Source organism: Oryzias latipes, chromosome 16, assembly GCF_053564925.1.
Source record: "Oryzias latipes strain Hd-rR chromosome 16, Olatipes_Hd-rR_3.1".
Lineage (NCBI taxonomy): Eukaryota > Metazoa > Chordata > Actinopteri > Beloniformes > Adrianichthyidae > Oryzias > Oryzias latipes.
The window spans coordinates 13037631-13058853 of NC_136252.1; the positions used below are offsets into that span (position 1 = coordinate 13037631).

At 38.9% G+C, this 21223-nt stretch overlaps 1 protein-coding gene across 3 annotated transcripts; it reads right to left on the reverse strand.

The window, feature by feature from the left end:
- Positions 1–457: 457 nt before the first annotated feature.
- On the reverse strand, positions 458–20153 carry LOC101156039 (carboxypeptidase Q). 3 transcript variants are annotated; one of them, XM_011484967.4, is made up of 11 exons: positions 19971–20153; positions 19408–19540; positions 18912–19121; positions 18690–18806; positions 18401–18608; positions 16926–17133; positions 6837–6948; positions 5823–5914; positions 5178–5273; positions 4440–4545; positions 458–696 (listed from the first exon to the last, which is right to left on the reverse strand). In XM_011484967.4, the coding sequence occupies exons 2-11, from the start codon at positions 19538–19540 to the stop codon at positions 536–538; spliced, it is 1443 nt and encodes a 480-aa protein (XP_011483269.1). In that variant the 5' UTR covers positions 19971–20153; the 3' UTR covers positions 458–535. The 3 variants fall into 3 exon arrangements, with proteins under 3 accessions (XP_011483269.1, XP_004077718.1, XP_020565666.1); XM_004077670.5 differs by having other exon boundaries at positions 19910–20029; XM_020710007.3 differs by lacking the exon at positions 458–696 and adding an exon at positions 3977–4114 and having other exon boundaries at positions 19910–20029.
- Between the last annotated feature and the right edge of the window lie 1070 nt (positions 20154–21223).

A 21223-nucleotide genomic window follows, 5' to 3' on the forward strand; every position in this document is an offset into this window, starting at 1 on the left:
TTTTTGTTGCACCCACAATGTTAGGTCGGAGTTTGGAGAGGCTGTAAGCTAGCGGAAGAGCGTGTAAACAGATGGATAATGGGAAGTGGGGGCAGGCTTATCCTGCACTAACAGTCCTGCCCACAACTCGGAGGCGAATTTCTAATGAACTACTGCCGCTCTGCAGAAACTATGTCCTAGAAATCGACAAGTTTTTTTATTTTGGCTATTAAAAAACGGCCTAATCATAAATAAAAGGACCACTGAGAACGCTTTTCCAATAGTTCGAAAGTTGATTGGAGTGGGACTCTCCCTCTGTCATTTAACAATTTTCATAAGTTTGTCAGCAGAAATTAAAATGAAAAACTATATAATTGCATTAAATCCAGATCTGATCAACATTCCTTTGCTTCTCCAAGCTCAGTTAGCAATAAAATAAGTTAGGTTGAAAGAAAATTCAGAAAAAAATGGCACAACCCCCATTTTAACCTTTTATTCATAAAGTCACTTCACTTCGGTTTGTTCATCCCGTGATGCCAGGATTTCCGTCGGTCTGCTACCTCGGCAGCATGTCCTGCAGGTCTGCCACAACATAGGCCACCACAGCCCATGCAGCGGAGCAGAGGTCCATATCTCCGGGGTCCTGAACAGACATGGTGTCCCCCTCGCTGTGGTGGAACCAAAAGTAACGGCTGTCTGCCGTGTGGAGGCTGGCACCTGGATGGAACACGGTGCATGCTCAAGCCAATGACGAGGTCAGACACTGTAGAAGGGCAAGTTTCAAACAGATCTACACTCCTAAAGCGGAGTTTGTGGTCGACTCCATCTGAGTTCCAGTTCAAGCACAGACTGTTGCAGGGAAACATTTGATGTAAAACAGAGCGTGTTTACTCGGTAAAACCTTATTTTATGCTGGAAAATGGAGGCCAAGTTTCACCACAGATGCAAATAATACTGTAGACAAACATGGGAACTGTTGAAACTGTCCAACACAGTCGTGAGGCCGACATGAGCAAATCCAGGGAGCTCCAGCAAAGTTATTCAGAACAGAATGTTGTGACATATGGTGAAAAAAAAGAACTAGTGATTCTAGATGAATTTCTAGGGTGCCAGACACAGTTGGTCTCTTTGTCTGTCCATAAACAAAATAGATTTGGTTGAGAATTTTAAAAGCTTATGTTAATTTTTTTTAACTAATTCTAAAATATTTTTTAGGTTTATTTTGTGACTGCCTCCTTATATTAACTCACCAAACAAAATGAAAGGCACTTTGTGGTTTTAATCTGTGAAAAAAAGGGAAAATTCACTGACATTGACTGAAATATTTATACAATGCCAGTTTATTCTTTACTATCCACCTTATATTCAACTCTTACTCTTACTCAACACTTTGAATTTAGCAGTCATGTGACCATACAGTGTGCTAGAATGTTCTAATAATGTTCCCTTTGGATTATTTGGATATGGAAAAACAACAGTGGGCTGAACTTTAGAAAACTAAAATGTGAATGGATTAGACATTCATTCTTGTTTACTCGTTCGTACACATATTTAATTTACACTTGATCATCTTGCACTGGTTGAATTTTTGGCTAAAGATGTCCTGGATCCATTTTAAGTCAGTGAATCGGATTGAACCGGATAGTTCAAAATGAACAGAATGACTATAAATCCGATCAGCGACCATAAGACATAATTTGAATCATTGCTAAGAGGAATTGTTACACCTAGCTCTTTTTTTCTGTCATCCCCCTGAATGTTTCCTCCAATAGTCTCTCTTGATGTGAAATATGATGATTTGTTTTGGTGTTTTGTTTGTAGAGGACGAAAAAAATCTTTTTTCTTTCCTTTTCCAGTCTTACTAATTGCGGTTTTCAGTGATAAAATGCAGAAACATTTAACTTGAACCAAGTAAAACAGAAACATCTGTTCAACAAGATGAGTTTTTGATCCAGTCTTCAGTGCACCTGTGCTGCAGGCTCCTGGTGGAACGTTGAAACTAGCTGGTCCAACCACTGGTTAACATCAGCAGTCAGGTCAGCAGTCTATTACAACAGGAGAATTCTGTTCACGTGGTGATTAAAGTGAGCTCTTGGTTTTGTTCTTGGATGAGAGGTTAGTTGTGTTTGATGACACGTGCTCACCGGGAGCTTTCTGAACTCGCCTCATGTTTACTTTCTGTCTCCAGATGACTACTGTGCTGCTGTTAGCAGAGGTCATTTCATGCTAATTACTGGGCTGCAGTGGTTTCAGTGGATTTACCTTCACTTTGTCCTGATCAGAAGCAAAAGCCTTTGATACCAACCTCTTGTCAGATAGTAAAAGAACAGTCAGGAAAATACTGTCTATAGTCTATAAGCTTTACAGATTTGGTGATGCAGTGTTGAAATAAATTGGACATTTAGTTTTACTCTATATAGCTTCTATTTCTTTTTTATACTCTATGTATTATTTCTGACTATCCTCTATATAAAATATATCTTCCAAATCCATTAGCCAGATTTTTTTAAACCATCGATGACTCCAAAAGCGATCACTTTCAGAGCATTTAACTATCTTCAGTTAATCTTGTTTTTTGGTAAATGATCTTTCCTCTATATTTAAAAAAAAGTGATAACATACTTAAAGTAGAGGAGATAGATTATATTACCGGCATTTTTATTTTCTATTCTAATGTTCTTGTTTATGTGAAATAACCGGTTTGTTTGAATGAATTTAGAAAAGTCATTTTAACTTTTATTTGCAGCTGCATTCCTTCAAAAAGAGTCACTCATGGTAACAGCAGGACGCTTGAATTTGAGGTTTGATCTGATAAACTTCACTTAAGAAAATGTCTCTGTTTGGCTGCTTATGGCTATACAGAGATTCTTTGGTTTTGGGTTCTGGAGTTTCTAAAGAAATTCTAACTTAAGCAATATTCTACTCTCACTTCACCATTTTGTCTCATTTCCAGAAGAAAGGATGAAATCATCTGAAACCAGAACTTTGACTTCAGGAAACCAGAACCGCAGACGTACAGTGGAGGAAATAAGTATTTGATCCGTTGCTGCTTTTGTAAGTTTGCCCACTAAAAAAAGGAAATTGACAGTCTGTCATCCTAATGCTAGGTTCATTTGAACCATGAGAAATAGAAAATCACAAAGAAAATCAAGAGCTTGACTTTAAAGACTCACTTAAAGATTTAAAGATTATACTTTTTTCCATTTCATTGAGGGAAAAAAATATTTAAAACCTCTTCTTGGAAAGACTTAACACATTGTGGCAAAATCCTGTTTAGCAGCACAGAGGTCAGAGGTCTCTTCTAGTTGATGGGCAGGTTTCTGCACAGATCAGGAGGAATTCTGCTCCACTTTTCTTTACAAATGATTTCTAAATCATTAAGATTTAGCGTCTGTTGATTGGCAACTCTGAGCTTCAGCTCTCTTCATAGCTTTTCTATAGGATTAGCCATTCCCTGGTTGCCTTTGCTTTCTGCTTTGGGTCCATATGTTGCTGGAAGACCCATTCACAAACCACTTTAAGCCCCCTGGTGGAGGGAACTGCTCATTTAGGATTTGATGGAATGTGGATCTGTCCATCCTGCCATCCATACGGTCCAGTAGCCATGTGCAGACACCACCACCCATCACACAACCTGTTTCCACCTCCATGCAGGACAGTGCAGATGGTGTTTTCGGGGTCATAGGCAGCATTTTTCTCTTCCCCCAAACACGGCGGGATGCCAAAGAGCTCAGTTTTGGTCACAGCCATGGCAGCTTCTTCCAATCCTTTTCTAAATCATGAAAGTGCTTATTGGCAAACTTCGAGTGGGCCTGCAAGTGTGCCTTCTTAAGCACGGTTAAGATCTGGTTTGGAGCCTCAGACCTAAAGGTGGACTGATGGTCATGTTCTTGTATCTTGTGACATTTGCACCAACAGTTGTCATCTTAACCTCAAGCTTCTTGCTGATGGTTTTGTGGTCCATTCCGGTCTGGTGCAGGTCTACAGTCTCCTCCCTTAAATCCACTGAAAGGTCTTTAGTCTTTCTCATGTTGGACAGTTTGGACTCTTGTCTGATTCTGTGGACAGGTGTCTTTTCTACAGGCGATTAGTTCAAACAGGTGTCTTCAGTTCAGGTGACAGGTTGATTAGGTCCCTGTGAAACAGAACTAAATGGTTGCTAGGAGACCAAATACATATTCCCCTCATTGAAATGCAGATACATTTATATTATTCTTTAAAGTCAATTTCTTGATTTTCTATCTCTCACTGTTTAAATGAACCTACCATTAGGCCGCGTGCAAAGTGGGCAAACTTTTAAAATCCGCAAAGGATCAAATACTTTAGAATGAAACGTTAACTTCCTCATGCTTTTGAACACAGTCAGATGCAAATTTTGCCTTGTTTTTCTGTAAACAGTGTTTATCAATATGAACACTCCCTGCTGTGTATGTGCGCCCAGCCGTGTGGATTAAACTGACCTGGCACTCCCACCTTCATCCACGGTGAGATGTCTGTCCCCTCACCGTTGTCCTCCAGTTTAGTTACGTTAATTGGAGCCAGAAGTTTGACCACTTCTTCCATAACCTGTTGAAAAAAGAAAACGGCAACGATGAGCATCAGCCTGTTGAGCTTCCAGCACTATGCGTCCAGCATCAGAAACGAAATTAGCCTAAACTAAAGCTGGTAAAAACACTGACTTACATAATAGCACATTAACCCCCGAAAGACAAAATCTGATAAGTACTCAGCTTTATTTTTTTGTAATTGTCATGTTTTAAGGCCGTAAAAAAAACCTCACTTCACACTTTATACACTTTTCTCAGACAGATATCCACATTTTCACATTTGTCTTTCTTGCTTAAACTCTTAAAGTTAAACCTTGATAGAAAAATAAGTCCAGTATTATAGAATGAAAACAAAGATCTGCTCACGATCAAAGATTATGTAAATTTGGCAAACTGAATGCATTCTGTACAGGAGAAACAGCACAGAGGACATCGATTGACAATAGTCTACAGCCAATCGAGATGCAGAATACAATGTACATTAATAATAAATAAATCAATTGTACAACATATCCGCAAAACAGTGATAGCAAGGGGACCACTATACTTGGTTTTTGCTTTGTGGACAAGAAAGATTCAATATTTTGACTTGTCATTTTAGTCTCAGCAGATAATCATTTTTAATCCTCAAACTTTGGTCTGTAATCTCACCTTTCGGGCTGCATCACTGCCAGTAAACTGGAGAGCAACCGGGGTGAATGTCCCCAAGTCAGATTCCATAACAAGGTCAAAGTTGGACATGTTCCCCTGAGCGGATAGAGGAGGTGGAGGGAAAACGGATCAGATGAACAAAAACATAAAAGGACGCAAACGCACAGATATTCACAGTGGAAATTTTATATTTTGAATGAGTAAACTTCTAAACTTTCAGAGAGTGTACAAACGTAAACAGCCACTAGGAGCTGCAAAAGGAACTGCCTTCAGAAGACGATTCTTTCAAATGTGTATTTTAAATCTGAGAACTAGATCAGATCTCAGGGGAGCGGTGGTGAAAAACGGAGCTTTGGTTTTGAGTCTGTCGTGTATTATAGGTTAGAGTCTGGTGGCCAGCCAAGAACTTTAAAAAAAAAAAAAAAAAGGGGAAACAGAGTTTTTGCATGGATCCATTACTCAGAGAAAACTCTGGGAAGCAGCCAAGATCTCTGGTCTGCTGAAAACACACTTCCACACTCCTACACTTTGTCCTCGCAAAGCGCTAAACCCTTCCTGCTTCTTATTAACAGGAACAATATTTCCCTTACCATTCTGACCATGGTGTTTTCTATTAAGGGCCGCAGAGAAAGCCTGTAACAGTACCTTGTGCAGACTAAAGTACTGCTGGGCTCCAACCCCGCCCTGCTCCTCAGCCGTCCACAAAATTGTTCTGAGAGTTCTTCGTGGATGCAAGCCTGCAATCAGCGGATGACACGAATAAGCAATGCAAACGAAAATATTTAAAGTAAACCGTAAGCTGCAAATAATGTTTCATTATAATAATTAGCTATAATTAAATATTTATTTAGAATAGCTACAAAAAACAATTTTCATCAGTGGACTGTTTTTTTCAAGTGCTTCTATTTGTGAATGTAGATAAACAACTCTTCACTTTAAACATCTGATGAGATTGGAATGATAATATATCTTCTATTTAAATAAATGAAAAAGAAATGATGACAACAAATGTTTCTTAAATAAACAGAGGGTTGAGTTCAGTTTTGTCATCTAAGAGAAAAAAAGCTTTCTCCATAGAGATGAACGCTCTTCCTTCCTGCTAAGATCTCCTAAAGCTGCTCGTTTTGTGAAAAACTGAGATGGTGAGCAGCAAGTATGAGCAGTCCCAGCAATCTGGCAGATAAAGTCATCATACACAGAAGCTCAGGCTCCATCTGCCACGATAAAGTGGCTACAAGATAAACAGTAACAAAGCAAAAGTGGTTGGACTTAAATATATTCTATTATTGGGTTGCTTTAGCTTATATAAATGGGATTTTGGATCTGTGATATGAGGAAATGACCACTATTTTTTTTATAACGTATTATGACTTGAAATTTTTTCCCCTTTCTTTAAACAACTGAAACTTGGGAGGCTCCCACAATCCAGATAGCGCCGATTGTAAAGCAAGGTCAAAACAACCTAAAACGAGCCACAACAATTTGTTCCGGAGTGATCCTTCTGGAGGTTATCCGTGAGCAGAGACGGAGCGTGACGTCAACATCTCTGAACAAACCGTCTCCACAAATGCGTGGGGCTTTGGAGGACTGCGGTAAAACAGGAGACATAAGCTTTGGTTACAAGCTCATGAGAATTTCAACAGTTTGTTTCTGTGTCACCTAGATCTTTGATTAGTGACAGGGCCTCCCAGGAAATCATGGCTCCACCTCCATCGTCCATGGCGCCTTGGCCCACATCCCAGCTGTCCAAATGACCACTCAGTACAACGACCTGGGAGAACACCCCCCCACACACACACACACAAAAAAAAGAAAGTGGAGGAAAAACTGTAAATACATAATAAAAGGTTAAAGAGACATGCTGGGATATTTTAAGAAGCACACAAGGGGTTAACTGAAAAGGTAATGGATATTTCCTTTTGGGGTTTTTTCTAACCCACTTAATGCAAAAAAAACTCATAGTTCTGCTTAGATAAGAGTTTTACCAGGAAATATCCCTAAAATTAAAAATATTTTTAAAAAAAAGTGACTAAGAGGAAAAAGCAGAGTTCTGAATGTTGTGCTCTTCTAGGAATTTGGTAGAAGGGGAAGATTCCTGTCAACGGGACGATCCCAATTGCCTTCCCAAAGGAAACAAACCTTTTCTAAGCCATACAAAATGTCCTAAAAACAAGCTAGAAGCCAGACTCTTTTTTTTTTTTTTCCCCCGTGAAAGTGTTTTTCTTCTTATGCAATACAAAAGCTTCTACACATTTTAGTGGCATGGCTCTGCAACAGACAAAGCCAGTTTCTATGCTGGTTCGTCACTTTTACCCAGACTTGAATGTTTCAGTTACCCTGGAATTATGTACAGATGTTAATCTTTGTCTCACCAGGAATTTAAATGGGTTTTTCTAACGTCTCATTTGGCGGCACCAAAGCTGTTATTATGGGAAAGCTGCAGTTTGTCTGCATTTTTAATTTATGACCTGCTAAAGAACATTTTATCAGCCTTATCTGGACCCTGTGTTCAGTACTAGGATGCAAATTGTGGGACAGCCCAGTAAAGTCTGCTAAAAGCAAAGAAAATTCCCAGTCTCCGTATCCAAGTTTGCTCCAGCAGATAGTCTGTGGGTTTTATGGGAAAAAGTGCAACCAAACTCTTTATGTCTATCATTTTTCATTATTTGCTTCCTTTCATTAGACAATCTTTCTTGGGAATCTCTGCAGGCTGCTGTGCAAACCCTTGAAAGTAAATACTACTACTATTATCTGCTGATACACAATACTATAAAGTTTTGATTTCCACACGAGTGAAAAAAAACTGCTTGGATATCGAAGTTTTCTAAAACGTAGCGGAAAAAAAAACTGTTTTTTCTCCACCATTTTTTGAAAAGTGTTCCTAGTGGTCTTTTAACTATAATTATGCCCTTTTTAGCCCAAATTAAATAACCGGTGTCATTTTCTAGGACATAGTTTCTGCAGAGCAGCAAGAGTTCATTAGAAATTCACCTCCGAGTTGGGGGCGGGACCGTTGATACAGTGCAACCCCGCTCCCCCTTCCCCTCCCTATTGCTGAGAACTCTCTGTTTACACACTCTTCCACTAGCTTACAGCCCCTCACACCCCCCATCTAACATTAACAGTGGAACAAAAACGGAGAGCAATGTTGGAGCTTTCCATCCGTACAATTTAGATCCAGATTCCAGCTCAGACGAGGAAAACAAAGACGTACACGGATCTATTTGTCTGCAAGTGGATGCATCAGAATGGAGCGGAGCGGGGAGACTGTGACCCGCCCAGCATTTTGTCTACATCACAGATAAGCTTTTTTCAAAATTTTTGAATAAAAATTCAATTTTAAGCTTCATTTTCTTGATTTATGTCCTCCAACATAAATCAAGTAATGGAATTTTCGTGTTTAAAGTAGAAAAAAACAACAATGTGTACCTGCCAAAATACTGAGTTTGTTAGAAATTAAAGTTAATATTTATGATTTTGGGGGTAAAGATAAGTTTAAAAACAAAGTGGTCAGAACTAATGCAATAAAGAATAGTATTTTGTTCAGGGGGTCAACATGTGGAATTTATTATCCGATGATCTGAAGAATGCAAACTCCATATATCAGTTAAATTAAAAAAATGTATACATTTAAATGATGTCAAAAATACCTTCTGGACTGAGAGACTCTTGTGGTTGTGAAGTGATTTTGAGAAGTGTTTTTGTTTTTTCTTCTTTTTTTTTTAGGTTCTATGAATTTGTAGACAGGTGTGATGTTCGTAATCAAGGTCGGGGAAATAGGCCTTGGTTTCACCTGACACCTTTTACGGTTAATTTTGCTCAGCGTTTATGTTCATGTTGATGTTTTTTAAGTTTGTGCGTCTAACATAACCCAAATGAATGTCTCTCTCACAACATCAGAAAAAAAGCCATAAGAGCTTATTAAAAACATCCAAAACAGCATTTTCATTGAGTGGGTCTGTAAACTGTCATCAACACACAAAGGAGGCCCTGTAGATATGCAGTTGTAGGTAAAACTCACATGAACTCTAAAGTTTTTTAATCTGTTTTCTCATTTCCATTGTTCAGTCACCAGTGATGTGTCAGACGGGCAGCTGAGCCATTGGTGAAGTGCTGGGACTTGCACACAAGTCTAGTTTCTAAAAGACAGAAGATATCTGGTGAGGATACGCTTTTATTCTGTAAGACAAAATGTCTTGTTGCAGATAAATGTGCAGCGTCTACGCCTGAAGCAGAGGAGCACAAACCCATCAGCTAAGACTAGGAAACGGAGGCGAAATCAAAACTCAACAAAGACAATAAAACATTTCCTGGTTTAGGAAAACCTCTGGGCAGCAGTTTTCCTATCAGAGGAGTGGAATTAAGCCCAAGACGCCTCACATCAATAAAATAATCTCTATTGATGTAATGTCTATTTAAAAACAGAGCAGGTCAGCTTGACCATGTTTACAAGATGCACTGATGTTTTTCCCATATTCTGCTGTTAACGGGGAATTTTCATTCAAATGTTCAGCAGCCACTTCGTGTCTCTATATGAACACAAAGCTTAGATTGACTTTACCTTTTCCCTAAACTTTATGTCACATCTTTATTTTAATGTTATGAGAAATTGTTTTCAATTGACTAAAATAAAATAAAAATAAAAAAGACAGGGTTAGAAAAAGAAAAAAAAGAAAAACTGATCTTCCAATGCAGATCCCCTAGAATATATAAAAACATTTAAAATGCCTGCTTTATACCTAAATTAAAGCTCATCCAACCTATAGTTTCAATGCATTGATTTACATTATGTACAACAAAGTACATTTTACAGTACGGTACTTATTTCCACAGTCTACATCTAGTTGCAAAATTCTAAAATAAAGACACACAAATAAGCTTTTTTTACAAGCAGATTTGATTCTGAGCGACAGAAAAGAAATAAAAGCAATCAGAAGTGATTGATCGTTGTCATTTTGTTTAAAATTGACCTTTTTTTGGTCTAAAAAGGCGCATTATTGTTTTAGTGAGCACCATTTGAAATTAACAATGACTTCCAGAGTTCTTTTTCTCATCAGAATATTTGAAATTCAAAAAGTACTAATTTTGAAAGTCTGCCTGTATCATTTCAAATGTAAAGTTGTGTGTGTGTGTGTGGGGGGGGGGAGAGATAGTTATTTTTCTTGATTCTGTAATGATTTGTTTGGAGCCTGCTCCAAGCCTCAACAATCACTTTTCTGGTAAAGTGATTTACCAAAAAATATGGGATAAATTTAGCTCGTGGTGTTGAAATAATACAGGGCTCAAAGGCCTCCTGGCAGTTTAGATAGTTTTTCAACGGGAAAACTATCACCTGTTGTTAGGCAACTTTGCATTTTTTTAAATAAAAAAACGGCATTACCTATTAGAAAAACAAATTATGCAAAAAAATGATCTTGAAATTGAATTTCAGGGATGGGATGAGGTTAGAAAGAAAACGTGGCGGGCCTCCAGTTGTTCTGAAATTTGGAATGAGGAACTGCATCTCAGAGAGGAATGTTTTCTCCATGACGGAATATGAACACTACTTCTGAGTCACCATTGCTTCACTGGCAGATGATGAGCCTGGAGGCTCAAGAGCTGACGTCATCCAAGCACCCGTGGCCATCACCAGCAAGCACACACTAAAACAGTTAAAGCTATTTTTTTAAGTCTACCTTTGATTATTACATTAGATTTTCGGGCCAGAGATTTCTAAATAGAACAAAAAAAGACATTAACTTAAAGCCCTTTAAATGAATTCAGAGATGCTAGGTATAAGGTCTTTTTAAATTAATGATTTAACAAAACTAACTTCTGCTTTTTTTGAAGTTGCACAGACAAACTTAATAGTCAACCTACTGGGAAATTCCCATTGCAAAAAATCCTAAACTTAGCAGTAAATGTAACAAACTTCCTTAACAACGAGAAAAACTGGTGTGCAGCAGACCATCAGCAGTTGGAACCATTTTTGGAGTTTACGCTGATAAAAAGTTACTCTGATTTTTTTTCTGCTACAATTACGTTTCTGTAAACGGTTCCTTCTACATCTGCTGTTGTTCCCGTCTGGATTAGGAATGTCTTGTACGTGAACCATTTAAAGCCCTAAAGAACAGAGAATCCTGTTTCTTTAAAGGGATTGCACGAAGACATGAAGGTAGCTGGTGCCAGAGTAAAGAATGCAGAAAACAGGGTTAGATGGGTTAAGCATTGCATAGAAAACGTCCACAAAACCGAGCAGCAGAAACCACAGCAGAGACTAAGCTGCACTTTTTTTCTTTCATGCCCACCAGAGCTGCTGTCAGTTATGAGACGAGACTTAAGTCTCTGCACGAGTCCACAGACGTCTGACTGTGCTCCTCACGGGGAAAAAAAAGAGGCAGAAAAAATGAACAATTAAAACATCAAGTCCAAAGGAGTCACAATACCTTTTAGACATGAAAGAAAAGAGTATGGATATTAACCTCCGTCTATATTTAAGGTAGCTTCTGCTTTTCCAAAACTAAAGCAGTTTAAGGAAGTACATGGTGGTCACTTTTTAAAGTGTCAGCATCTCTTACAACAAAAAATGTCCTCAGCCTGTTGCTAAGAAACCACCGAGCTGCACACGTAAGCGTTTGGTTCTGTTATTTCCAAAATAAGACGATGTCACATTTAAATATTCTTAACCTTTAGCTCTACTTTCCTTTGCTTACATAAAACATGCTCTTTTGGCGCCTTTGCTCCATTGAGATTGAAAGCTATTTTCAGCCGTGTGGTGCACAGACACGCTGGTGTCATCCAGCCGGAAGGGTGGAGGGGCTGAGAAAAAGGAGGTTAGAGCCTCTTTGCCTACGTTCTTCCACTGGGATCCAAAGACCAACAAGCAGAACTTCACAAATGGAAGATGTTTACTTTAATTACTTAGAGTTGCATTATTGCAAACAACTAAAATTGTACATTTTGTCTTTCAGCAGCAGCAGCAGCAGCAGCAGCAGCATCCCATCTGTTCATCAGGTTCTACCTGCCACCAGCATGTTCTTTCACTCTTGATTCAAATATGGAGAGAGGATCGTTTTTTTATGAAGACTGTAAGGGCCAAATGTTATAAACGTTTTTTTGCCCCTATGTGGCTAAATATGTTGACAATTTACCTTAAAAAAATAAATAAATAAAAACAGGGGGCAGGCCTGAGATGTGACTTTATAATCCTAAACTCTTTACCAATTTTACTGTGTTTCATCATCTGCTAAGCCCCTCTGCCCTGCCTTTTTCCCTCATTTTGGGAGGTGTCTAGCTCCAAATGTTGTCAGATCCTGACAGGATAACAAAAGCCACAGAGATGACAATCACCCAAATACAAACCAATAGCAGTCAAACTCACAGATCTTCAGTCATTGCATTAAACCTTGGAGATGGATATGAGTAATCCCAGATTACAGTATTGTTGAAACCTCTTCTGTCAAACCCCCCCCCCCCCAAATATCAATATTTCTGTACTTAATTCTGGGTGAAAGCTTCTACATGTGGACATAAATATCCCTGAAGCTCTACTGGCTGTTGGAGAACCTAGAGTAGTTGTACAAGTGATAAAAATTTGGTTTCAGAAACCCAAAACTTATTCTTTGTGACTGAGACACTAGAACAATTAAGCGGTTCTGGACGTTTTTTTAGCACAAAGTCCAATAAGGTCGTTCTTAGATTCTTGTTTCGCTCTCCAGGCAGGTTCAGGTGTCAAAAGACTAAAAAAAAAAAACAAGAAAAAACAATGTGGTTACAATATAAAAGGATTCTTGAACCACTGGAGAAAAAATTATGCAGAAGTATAAGTATGTCTTAGTGCAAGTTAACACTAATTTAACAGGGTGACGCAAAAAATAGTGTCCTAACAACCCGTCTATGGCAAATACAGCAGGCAGAGCCTGGGGTCATTGACACTGAATTACAAAACAAGGACCAAAGGACGATACCGATGACTTTACTGACTGATGACGTTTTTTCCCCAAAGCCATAACCACCCTGAACTCCCACATGCACTGACACTGACAGCTCCACCCCCATGTCTCTCTCTCTCACTATGCGCATCCCATCATGTCAACACCATCTCAATATGTGCAATATCATCTCATCATGTGCAATACATTAAGTGCAATATATCTCTGCCATTATGGACACAGCAGGTTTTTTTGTGTTTGTTATAACTACCTCTCTGCAGAAATTTCTATTGTAGATTTTGTTCTTTTGTAGATTGTACTTCGTAAATTGTGCTCTTCATTTTGTGAAATTATTTTATTTTATTATCATATTATTTTGCGAGATTACTTCTCTCTTGCATGTTTGCACTGAATAGTGAGCGGCTTTAATTACATTGCATGTGTGTGTGATGCGAATTGTACATGTGTACAGTGACAATAAAGGCATTCTATTCTATTTAAGAGAATAATATTACAACATGCAATAGTCTTATTTTAATAATAATAAATAATAATAAATTTTATTTGTATAGCGCTTTAAATGGCACACAAAGATGCTTTACAACACATGAGCAAAAACAGTTAATAAGAACAGAACTAATATAATAAAATAATTAATAAAAACATCGAAGACAGATTAAAGATTAAAAGCTATTTTAAAGAGATGAGTTTTAAGTGATTTTTTTAAAAACTGGGAGGTCAGTGCAGTCTCTGAGATGTTGGGGCAGAGTGTTCCATAGGGTTGGAGCAGCAATGGAGAAGGCTCTGTCTCCCCAATTTCGACGCTTGGTATATTTTGAAATAGAAAGTCATCATTTTTCTCCTGCGGGTCATAATATCATATTTATGTGTAATTTGTGAGCTGAAATGATTCACGGATAAATATGATGCGACAGATAAATATTTTGCTCTGTCAGCATCATCAATAAACATATAATGTTTATAGAATTTCATAACCAGGCCAGAACATTAGAAACGTAAAAATCTAAGAAGAAAAATAAGTAAATACAGCCGAACCATCACATGTCGGAACAGCTAATATAAGAAAAATGCGGTTACAAAAACTTTGTCTAACCGAAAGCACGACCCGGCCAACACAGACGGGAAAGAAAACTTGTGTTGCCTTTTTTTTAAAGAGTCAAGATTTACAACCTTACTGGGTAGTTGAGAATGACTGCTATGCTGGCATGACCGTGTGCAACAGGGACATTGTTAAATATACCAACTAGTTGTTATTTCCCAACCAAACAACAGAACAAGTCCATCAGTAACTGGAAGAAAGACAAGAAAAGAGAGATAAACGCATGTTTTCCCACACTACTTAAACACTAAGGATCCCAGATTTCTTGATGCTGCATCTTTCATAGCGATTTTGAAAATAATCATCAATGATGCTTGATTATGAAGTAATAGTTTTCAGTGTGAAAAACTTAACATGAATGCAAAAATTGACATTAAACTAAAGTGTCACAAAATAAAAACAATGTCTTTCAAGGAGAATGCAGAGGCTTCTCCATTTCATTGGCGTTCACCGGAGCTCCTGGTTCCATCCGATTGCGTTACTGGGACAGGTGTATAAAGGGCCACAGGTGCCTCCTAATGATTGAGGCTTTGCCGTGGCGATGAACGCGCAGATTCTGCAGGCGAGCTTGGATCGCTGGTCAGGCGTCTTTGTAAGCGGACAGACTGTGTTCCACACGTCTGGTAGAAGGGGAATCCTAAGCAGTGACGTAATCCTGACTTATTCTTCCTAAAGCACTGGTGCTGCCGGGCCACGTCACGCATACCAGCAACACATTGGCGTCTCCGCGCCCCCCTCCTCCCCCCGTCTGGTTGCTGCTGAGTGGAGCGGCGGGTCTTCTCTGGCTGCTGCCGCTGTCTGCAGTCTCTCCTGGGTTTCATCTCCAGATCACCAGCTTTGTGGGTGTGAAACCTCTGGCTTAGCCATAAATGTACTTAACCTGGTTTTTCTCGGCTAACCACGACGACCCTTTTTTCTCAAGTGCTGTATTTTAGCACGCCTGGCCACCTGCAGGACTCAACTCATCAGTGACTTTGCTTGAACTGTTCTTCTGGTGTCATTTTGGCAAATGTCTTCTACCGAGGACTTCAACTGATGTTGTTTCATCAACGCATTTGTAATTGACTTATAATTTCTTCTTGTTCGTTTGTCGTTGTCCTTGGACTAGTTTTTTTGTGTCGTGGAGCAGAGTCTCCCCCTGTTATCACTACAACATAATCATCTGTTTGGATTCTCCAGGGGCTCAACAACAACAATTGGAATCAACTAACTTTTTTTTTTTTGCTTCATAATCATTTGTAGTGGGTTTTTTTTTTTGCAACACAAGCCAGAAGGTGGCAGACTCAGTGGCGGTAGTTCCTTGTTGCTGAGTATTCTGGCTTGGCCATCACGCACGTTAACACTTGATGTGTTTTTAGCTGACTAATTTATTTATTTGGTCTGGCTACTATTGAGCCCCAACTCCCAACTTTTTAACACATTTTTGTGGATTTTATGACAGTTTAGCCACTTTTTGAAACTGAACTTTGTCAAATTTGTGCGCACTTTGAATTCTGTCTCCGACTCCAACATTGCAAGAACTGTGCCCTGGTGTTGTGTCTCTTTGGGCTAGGGTCCCAAGATAGGATAAGGGTTATTCTGAACGCACTCGGATGAGTCCCACTTACAACACATACTGTTGAAAGTCTGTGTTGCCCGGCAACAGCCCCAAAATATTATGGCTCTAGAGGAGATCTGCATGGAATAATGGGCCAAAATACCAGCCACAGTTTGTGAAAAGTTACAGAAAACGTTTGACTGCTGTCATTGCCAACAAAGAGTATCTAACAAAATATTGAGTTGAACTTTTGTTTTTCATCAAATACTTATTTTCCACCATAAAAGAAATAACTTAAATTATTAAAAAATCAGACAATGTGATTTTCTGGATTTTATTTTTCTCATTTAGTCTCTCATAGTTGAGGTTTATCAATGGTGAAAATTACAGGCCTCTCTCATCTTTTTAAGGGGCAGAACATGCACTGAACTGCACTGACGGAATACTTTTTGCCCAAATGTATATGGGAAATGAAGCTTAGAATTGCATTTCTGGTTAATTCTTTATTTAGATGATTGTGAATAAGGAGCAGACGAAAAAAAATCATATTTGTGACGTAGAAAATACGCTGGGTAAGCCATAAGCTCCCTGCTCCGACCTCTCAGCGACAGGGAGGTGAAGAGGGTGGGCTTACGCCACGCCAGTCGTCCCATGCATCCACAACTATAGCTGAATTTCTACTGAACTCCGCTCTGCAGAAACTATGTCCTACCTAAGAAAATGATTATTTTTTTTTTGCAAAATAAAACCTCGTCATACTTATCAAAAGATGATCAGATTGGGACTTAAAGTGAGTTTGTGAGGGGGAGTGCATGTGCATGCATGTTTTGTGTGTGTGTGGGGGGGTTACTTGATAAAAAATTAAGGGCTTTAAAATGTATGAACATTACTGAGTTTGTTTATGGCGTAAAAAATGGTTTTGGTTCCTGTCAAGACCAAATTAATTGTAACAGCAACATAGAGGCAGACAAAACTGTTGAACCACATCTCAACAGCTAACCCTAGTCTCTGGGGTCAGAAAAAGCTCAGTCAAAAAGACAGAAAAAAGGTGTGTAGACAAAAAGAAAAGAAGGTGAAAAAAAGTTTGAAACTAAATATTCCTTTTCTCCCTCCCAGAAGAACCCATTTAGGTTTTGATAGCTTCAGCATTCATGCCTGTGAGATTAGCCTGCAGGGGTTACCTGGTTAGGGTGCTGCCAGCCTCTAATTTCAGCCACCGTGTTGAAAGAGCCAACATCTGGCAAAGTCTTAGCTTCCATGTTGAGTTGAACCACAATCTGCTGACCCCTCTGGGCTATGCGCCACATCAGCTCAGCATCCTCCACGGTAATGCAGGCTGTAGGGATGCGCCTCACTCCATCCTGGTAGTTCTGCCAACCTGTGTGAGGACTAAAGACAAGGATGTGGAAGTCTCACATGCACCAGAAATCGATTGATCTACTACGGGGTGGGCAATTATTTTAACTCGAGGGCCACATTGGGTTCTAAAATTTGATAGAAGGGCCGGACCACGAGCAGATGTGTGGAGTGGGAAAGAAATAACATGGAATCTGGATGAAAACTTTGGATTGAAAATTATATTCTAAAACAGAATATTCTAGAGTTTTTAGTTTAAAACTTTTGTTCCCATTTTAGGTCTCTTTTTTATTGTGAAGCCCTTTGGTAGCTTCAAGGAGTTGTAAAGTGCTGTATGAATAAAGTTTCATTCATTCATGATCCTTTTAATAAAATAAATAACAATATTTATGAAATAAAACAATTACCAAAAAACACAATTCCGGAAAAATATACTGATACATTTAAAAGAAAAAACACACTAAAAAAACAATGAATTGTTGATCCTCTCCCGTCATAATCCTAATAAAGACTCAGAGAGCTGCAGCTCCTCACACGTCTAACAGTTTGCACTAAAACTGAGCAGCTGTGTCCTGCACGTCTGTTTCTCATCTAGTAATAATGAAAAAGCACATTTCTATGTTTTCTGCTGCAGTTACGCATATTTCTGCATTTCCTTTTCACCAGCAAAGTGTTCCCTCATTTATTGCAGGAGTTACGTTCTAAAAATAACCGTGATCGGTGAAATCCACGGAGTCTGAATACAGACATTTATGGCAGTAAAACTCCTCACTGCCTAAATACACCTTTCTCACACAAACATGAACATTTTCACCCTTTTCTGTTGTTTAAATTGTCAAACCTTCATAGAAATTAGGTCCAGAATCTTAGAATGAACACAAATATCTGATCGATCAAAGTTTTCTGTAGATCTGAAGAGCTCCGCGTTTCTGTCCAGGAGACATGGAGGAGATTGATTGACAAGGTCTCCAGCCAATCAGGACACAGAACAGGGTGTGCGGTTTAAGAATGGCAGCATAATCGCTCTAAAAGAATGAGCTAAACCGCGAAAGATGAACTGGGACGTAGAAAGGGGTGATTGCCTTCTATTTTGTTTGACAGAGATTTGAAAGGGTTTCAGGTTGGAGCACAGACTGCAGAAGGAGGAAATAAAATGTCACGTCTTGATCGTGTGGCCAGATTAAAAAAAAAAAACAGAAACATGGGTCTCTGATATTGTTCAGTGGGCTGGACCAAACGTGGAGGCGGGCCGGAACCAGCCGTAGTTTGCCCACCCCTGATCTACTATATACAACAATACCTGTTGATAGAGAATGGAGTAATGGAGCGAATGAGTGTGGCCACAGCCCCCACTTTGGCTGCCTCAGACGCACCAAAAGCGCGGTAAGCCACAGTCTTTCCATAGCTGACAAACGGCTGGTTAAAAACTACAATCTTTCCTGTGGCCTCACTGGCTCTCTGCTTCAGTTCCTCAAACGACTGAACCACCAGCACCTCTGCTTTGATACCTAAAGAGATTCAAGTGGGTTTATGGGCAGTACAAGAAATGTGGAAGACACTCTTTAGGATTAATAAGTCGCTGTGGATACCCTCAGGTGGGGTTCCTACACTGCTGCCCAGTCCCAGTACAGCCAGGCTCTTCGTCCTGGGCAGCAGCATCTGTGCGCTCTCCTTTCCTCTTACCCAGTGTGGGATTTTGACTGGTTCTAAACAAGAAATACCCAAGAGGAGAAGACAAAGCAGAGACCACTGGTGTTTATAAAATATCCCCTTTAAGTCGATCACTCTCTGCAAACCTCAAGCCCACTCACCTAGATGCACATCCAAGCCATCCTTCACCATGGCATTGTACATGTATTTAATCCCCATATCCAGATTGTTTGAGCCGCTGACACGGGTCCCGATGGTGTCAGTAAAGTCAGCCAGTCTGGTGTAAGAGCGATTCCGGGCCGCACCGAACACGGCCAGGTCTATGATCCGTTTGGCCACATCAGTATAACCTGCAACCTCTGCAGCGATGCCTGAGCAGACAAAGACAAAAACAAATATCAGGGACGAGCAACACCTGTACAAGAAGTCTGTGTTTCTTGAGTAAAGGAGCTACAGAAGTGAAAATACCCCTAAAATACTAGAATATGTGAAGCATCCTAGTAAAGGCAGGAAAAAAAAAGGGCTGTGTGGGATTCCAATCACATAACCTTTTTAATAATTAAAGTCTGATTAAATACTATTTTTTGGTTGTTGTTGTGTTTATCCACAATTCAAATTCTATACAATATTTTAGGATTACCAAAGAGTGTGGTTTACCTGTTTTTACAGTTTTATTAGATGCTGCTGCTGCTGCAGATGTTTCTCTGCTGGATGGAGCAAAGTGAAGATGGCTTTGACAAACCGTCCACAGCATCATGAAAATGAAAAGCAACCTCCAAACCCAGGCCATCTACGGACGGAGATATAATGGAGATTATTTCCCTGAAACCAGACATTTATTATTAAAAGGATAACTTCCTGCAACCAGGATAATTCTACTGACAACAGACACAAAACAATGGATTATATCACTGCACTTTCGGCATTAACAGTTTTTTATGGTGATAAATAATCTAAACTAGAGTGTAACACTTTATTTTTGCATAAAAAGATCTACGTTTTTATCTTTGCATTTATATTGTTTGCATCCAAACGCGTCAGCAGAGATTCCGCATTCAAAACAGTTTACTTTCTCCGATTTACTGTTCCCAAAGAACCGAAATTGATCGATTCCAAGAGTTTTGAGTCGAAATGAGAGTAAAATAAATGCAGGCCAAACCCCTTAAGGTCACGTCCATTTCTCAGTTGAGGTTAGTTCCCAAAAAAGCCTTAAGCATCACCTTACATCGCTGGAGCAGAGGAGTTATTGAGTTTTGCTTCCGTGATTTTCATAATATTCCGGAACTTCCGGTATATTTTTTTTTCAACAATAAAAGCTATTCCAAACATTAACAGTTTATTTAAATTCCCACTCCAACTCCTTTTAATTTAGTGCAGAAGTGTTCCCCGTGGTCTTTAGGTATGATTGTGCTGATTTTAGGCAAAAATCGCCTTTGATTTGTGGGCGGGACTGATAGCGCGGGGTGACCCCGCCCCCATTTCCCATCATACCTCTGCTTACACATCTTTTAGCCAATATGTTGGGCAAGATGACATGTAAAATTACAAAAAAAATTACAAAAGTTAATTAAAAGCTTTATTAAATATGATACAAAATATAGAATAAAGAAAAATGTCATACAGATGAAATAAAGAATCACAAAATGTATATTTGTTTTTAAAGTTCTCTTGAAAATAACACTTTAAACAAGTAACAAACTAACCCGTCTTTAGTTTTGATAAATATAAAAAAAAGAGAGAGAATGTGTCACAAGATCAGATTGATTTGCAATCCTTGATAATAAAACACTTGATTTGAAGCTGCTTGTTTCTTCAGTTTTTTTAATGTACACTTTTTACCCCCTCTTTTCTTTTAATTTCAAAGTACATGTTTAATGTGTAGGGATACTTCTAAAATAACCCACTTTGATAACAGTTTATAAGCTTATTAAAAAAAACGTGACTTTTTCTTCTGTATTTTAGAGGCCAGCGTTTTGTCCAATCACAGGACATGCATTATAAAATGTGTTTAAAAAACCCCACCACCATATCTAAATTTCTGCCTTTTCTATTTGTTCCTCTTTTGTCATTTTTCTGCATATCAAATCTAATAAAAATAAATGTTTAAATGTACACACATTTTCTTTGGTTTTGTCTTCACGTTCGTTGGTGTCCTTCTCATCATCATTGTGGCACTTTAAAACATTTATTCTTTCTTTCTGTAAACATGTGTAAACAGGGTAGGAGGGAATGTTTTTCTTCAGTCCCCATGCAAGCATTCAACTCTAAAGCTACAAGTACGCTCTACCCACAGCCGATGTTTCCCTTTTCACAATCACTAACCACTAAGGACATATTCCACAGTACTAAATAGTTCCACAACAATGCACTCCAACAAACAAACACAGATCATGCTCCAGATTGAGAAAGAGTGACAGAAAGTTGAGATGTGGTTCCAAAAGGAAATCAGTCATCATGGGGAGACAAAGATGTT

Excerpts from the sequence above, each read along its gene's own strand:
- LOC101156039 (XM_011484967.4), bottom strand. The coding sequence starts at position 19,540 with ATGGCCTGGGTTTGGAGGTTGCTTTTCATTTTCATGATGCTGTGGACG. Across the intron at positions 6,949-16,925 it reads GCTGGCAGCACCCTAACCAG|GTCGTTGTACTGAGTGGTCA; the intron begins GTAACCCCTGCA and ends GTGTTCTCCCAG. Across the intron at positions 697-4,439 it reads GATGAAGGTGGGAGTGCCAG|GTGCCAGCCTCCACACGGCA; the intron begins GTCAGTTTAATC and ends TGTTCCATCCAG.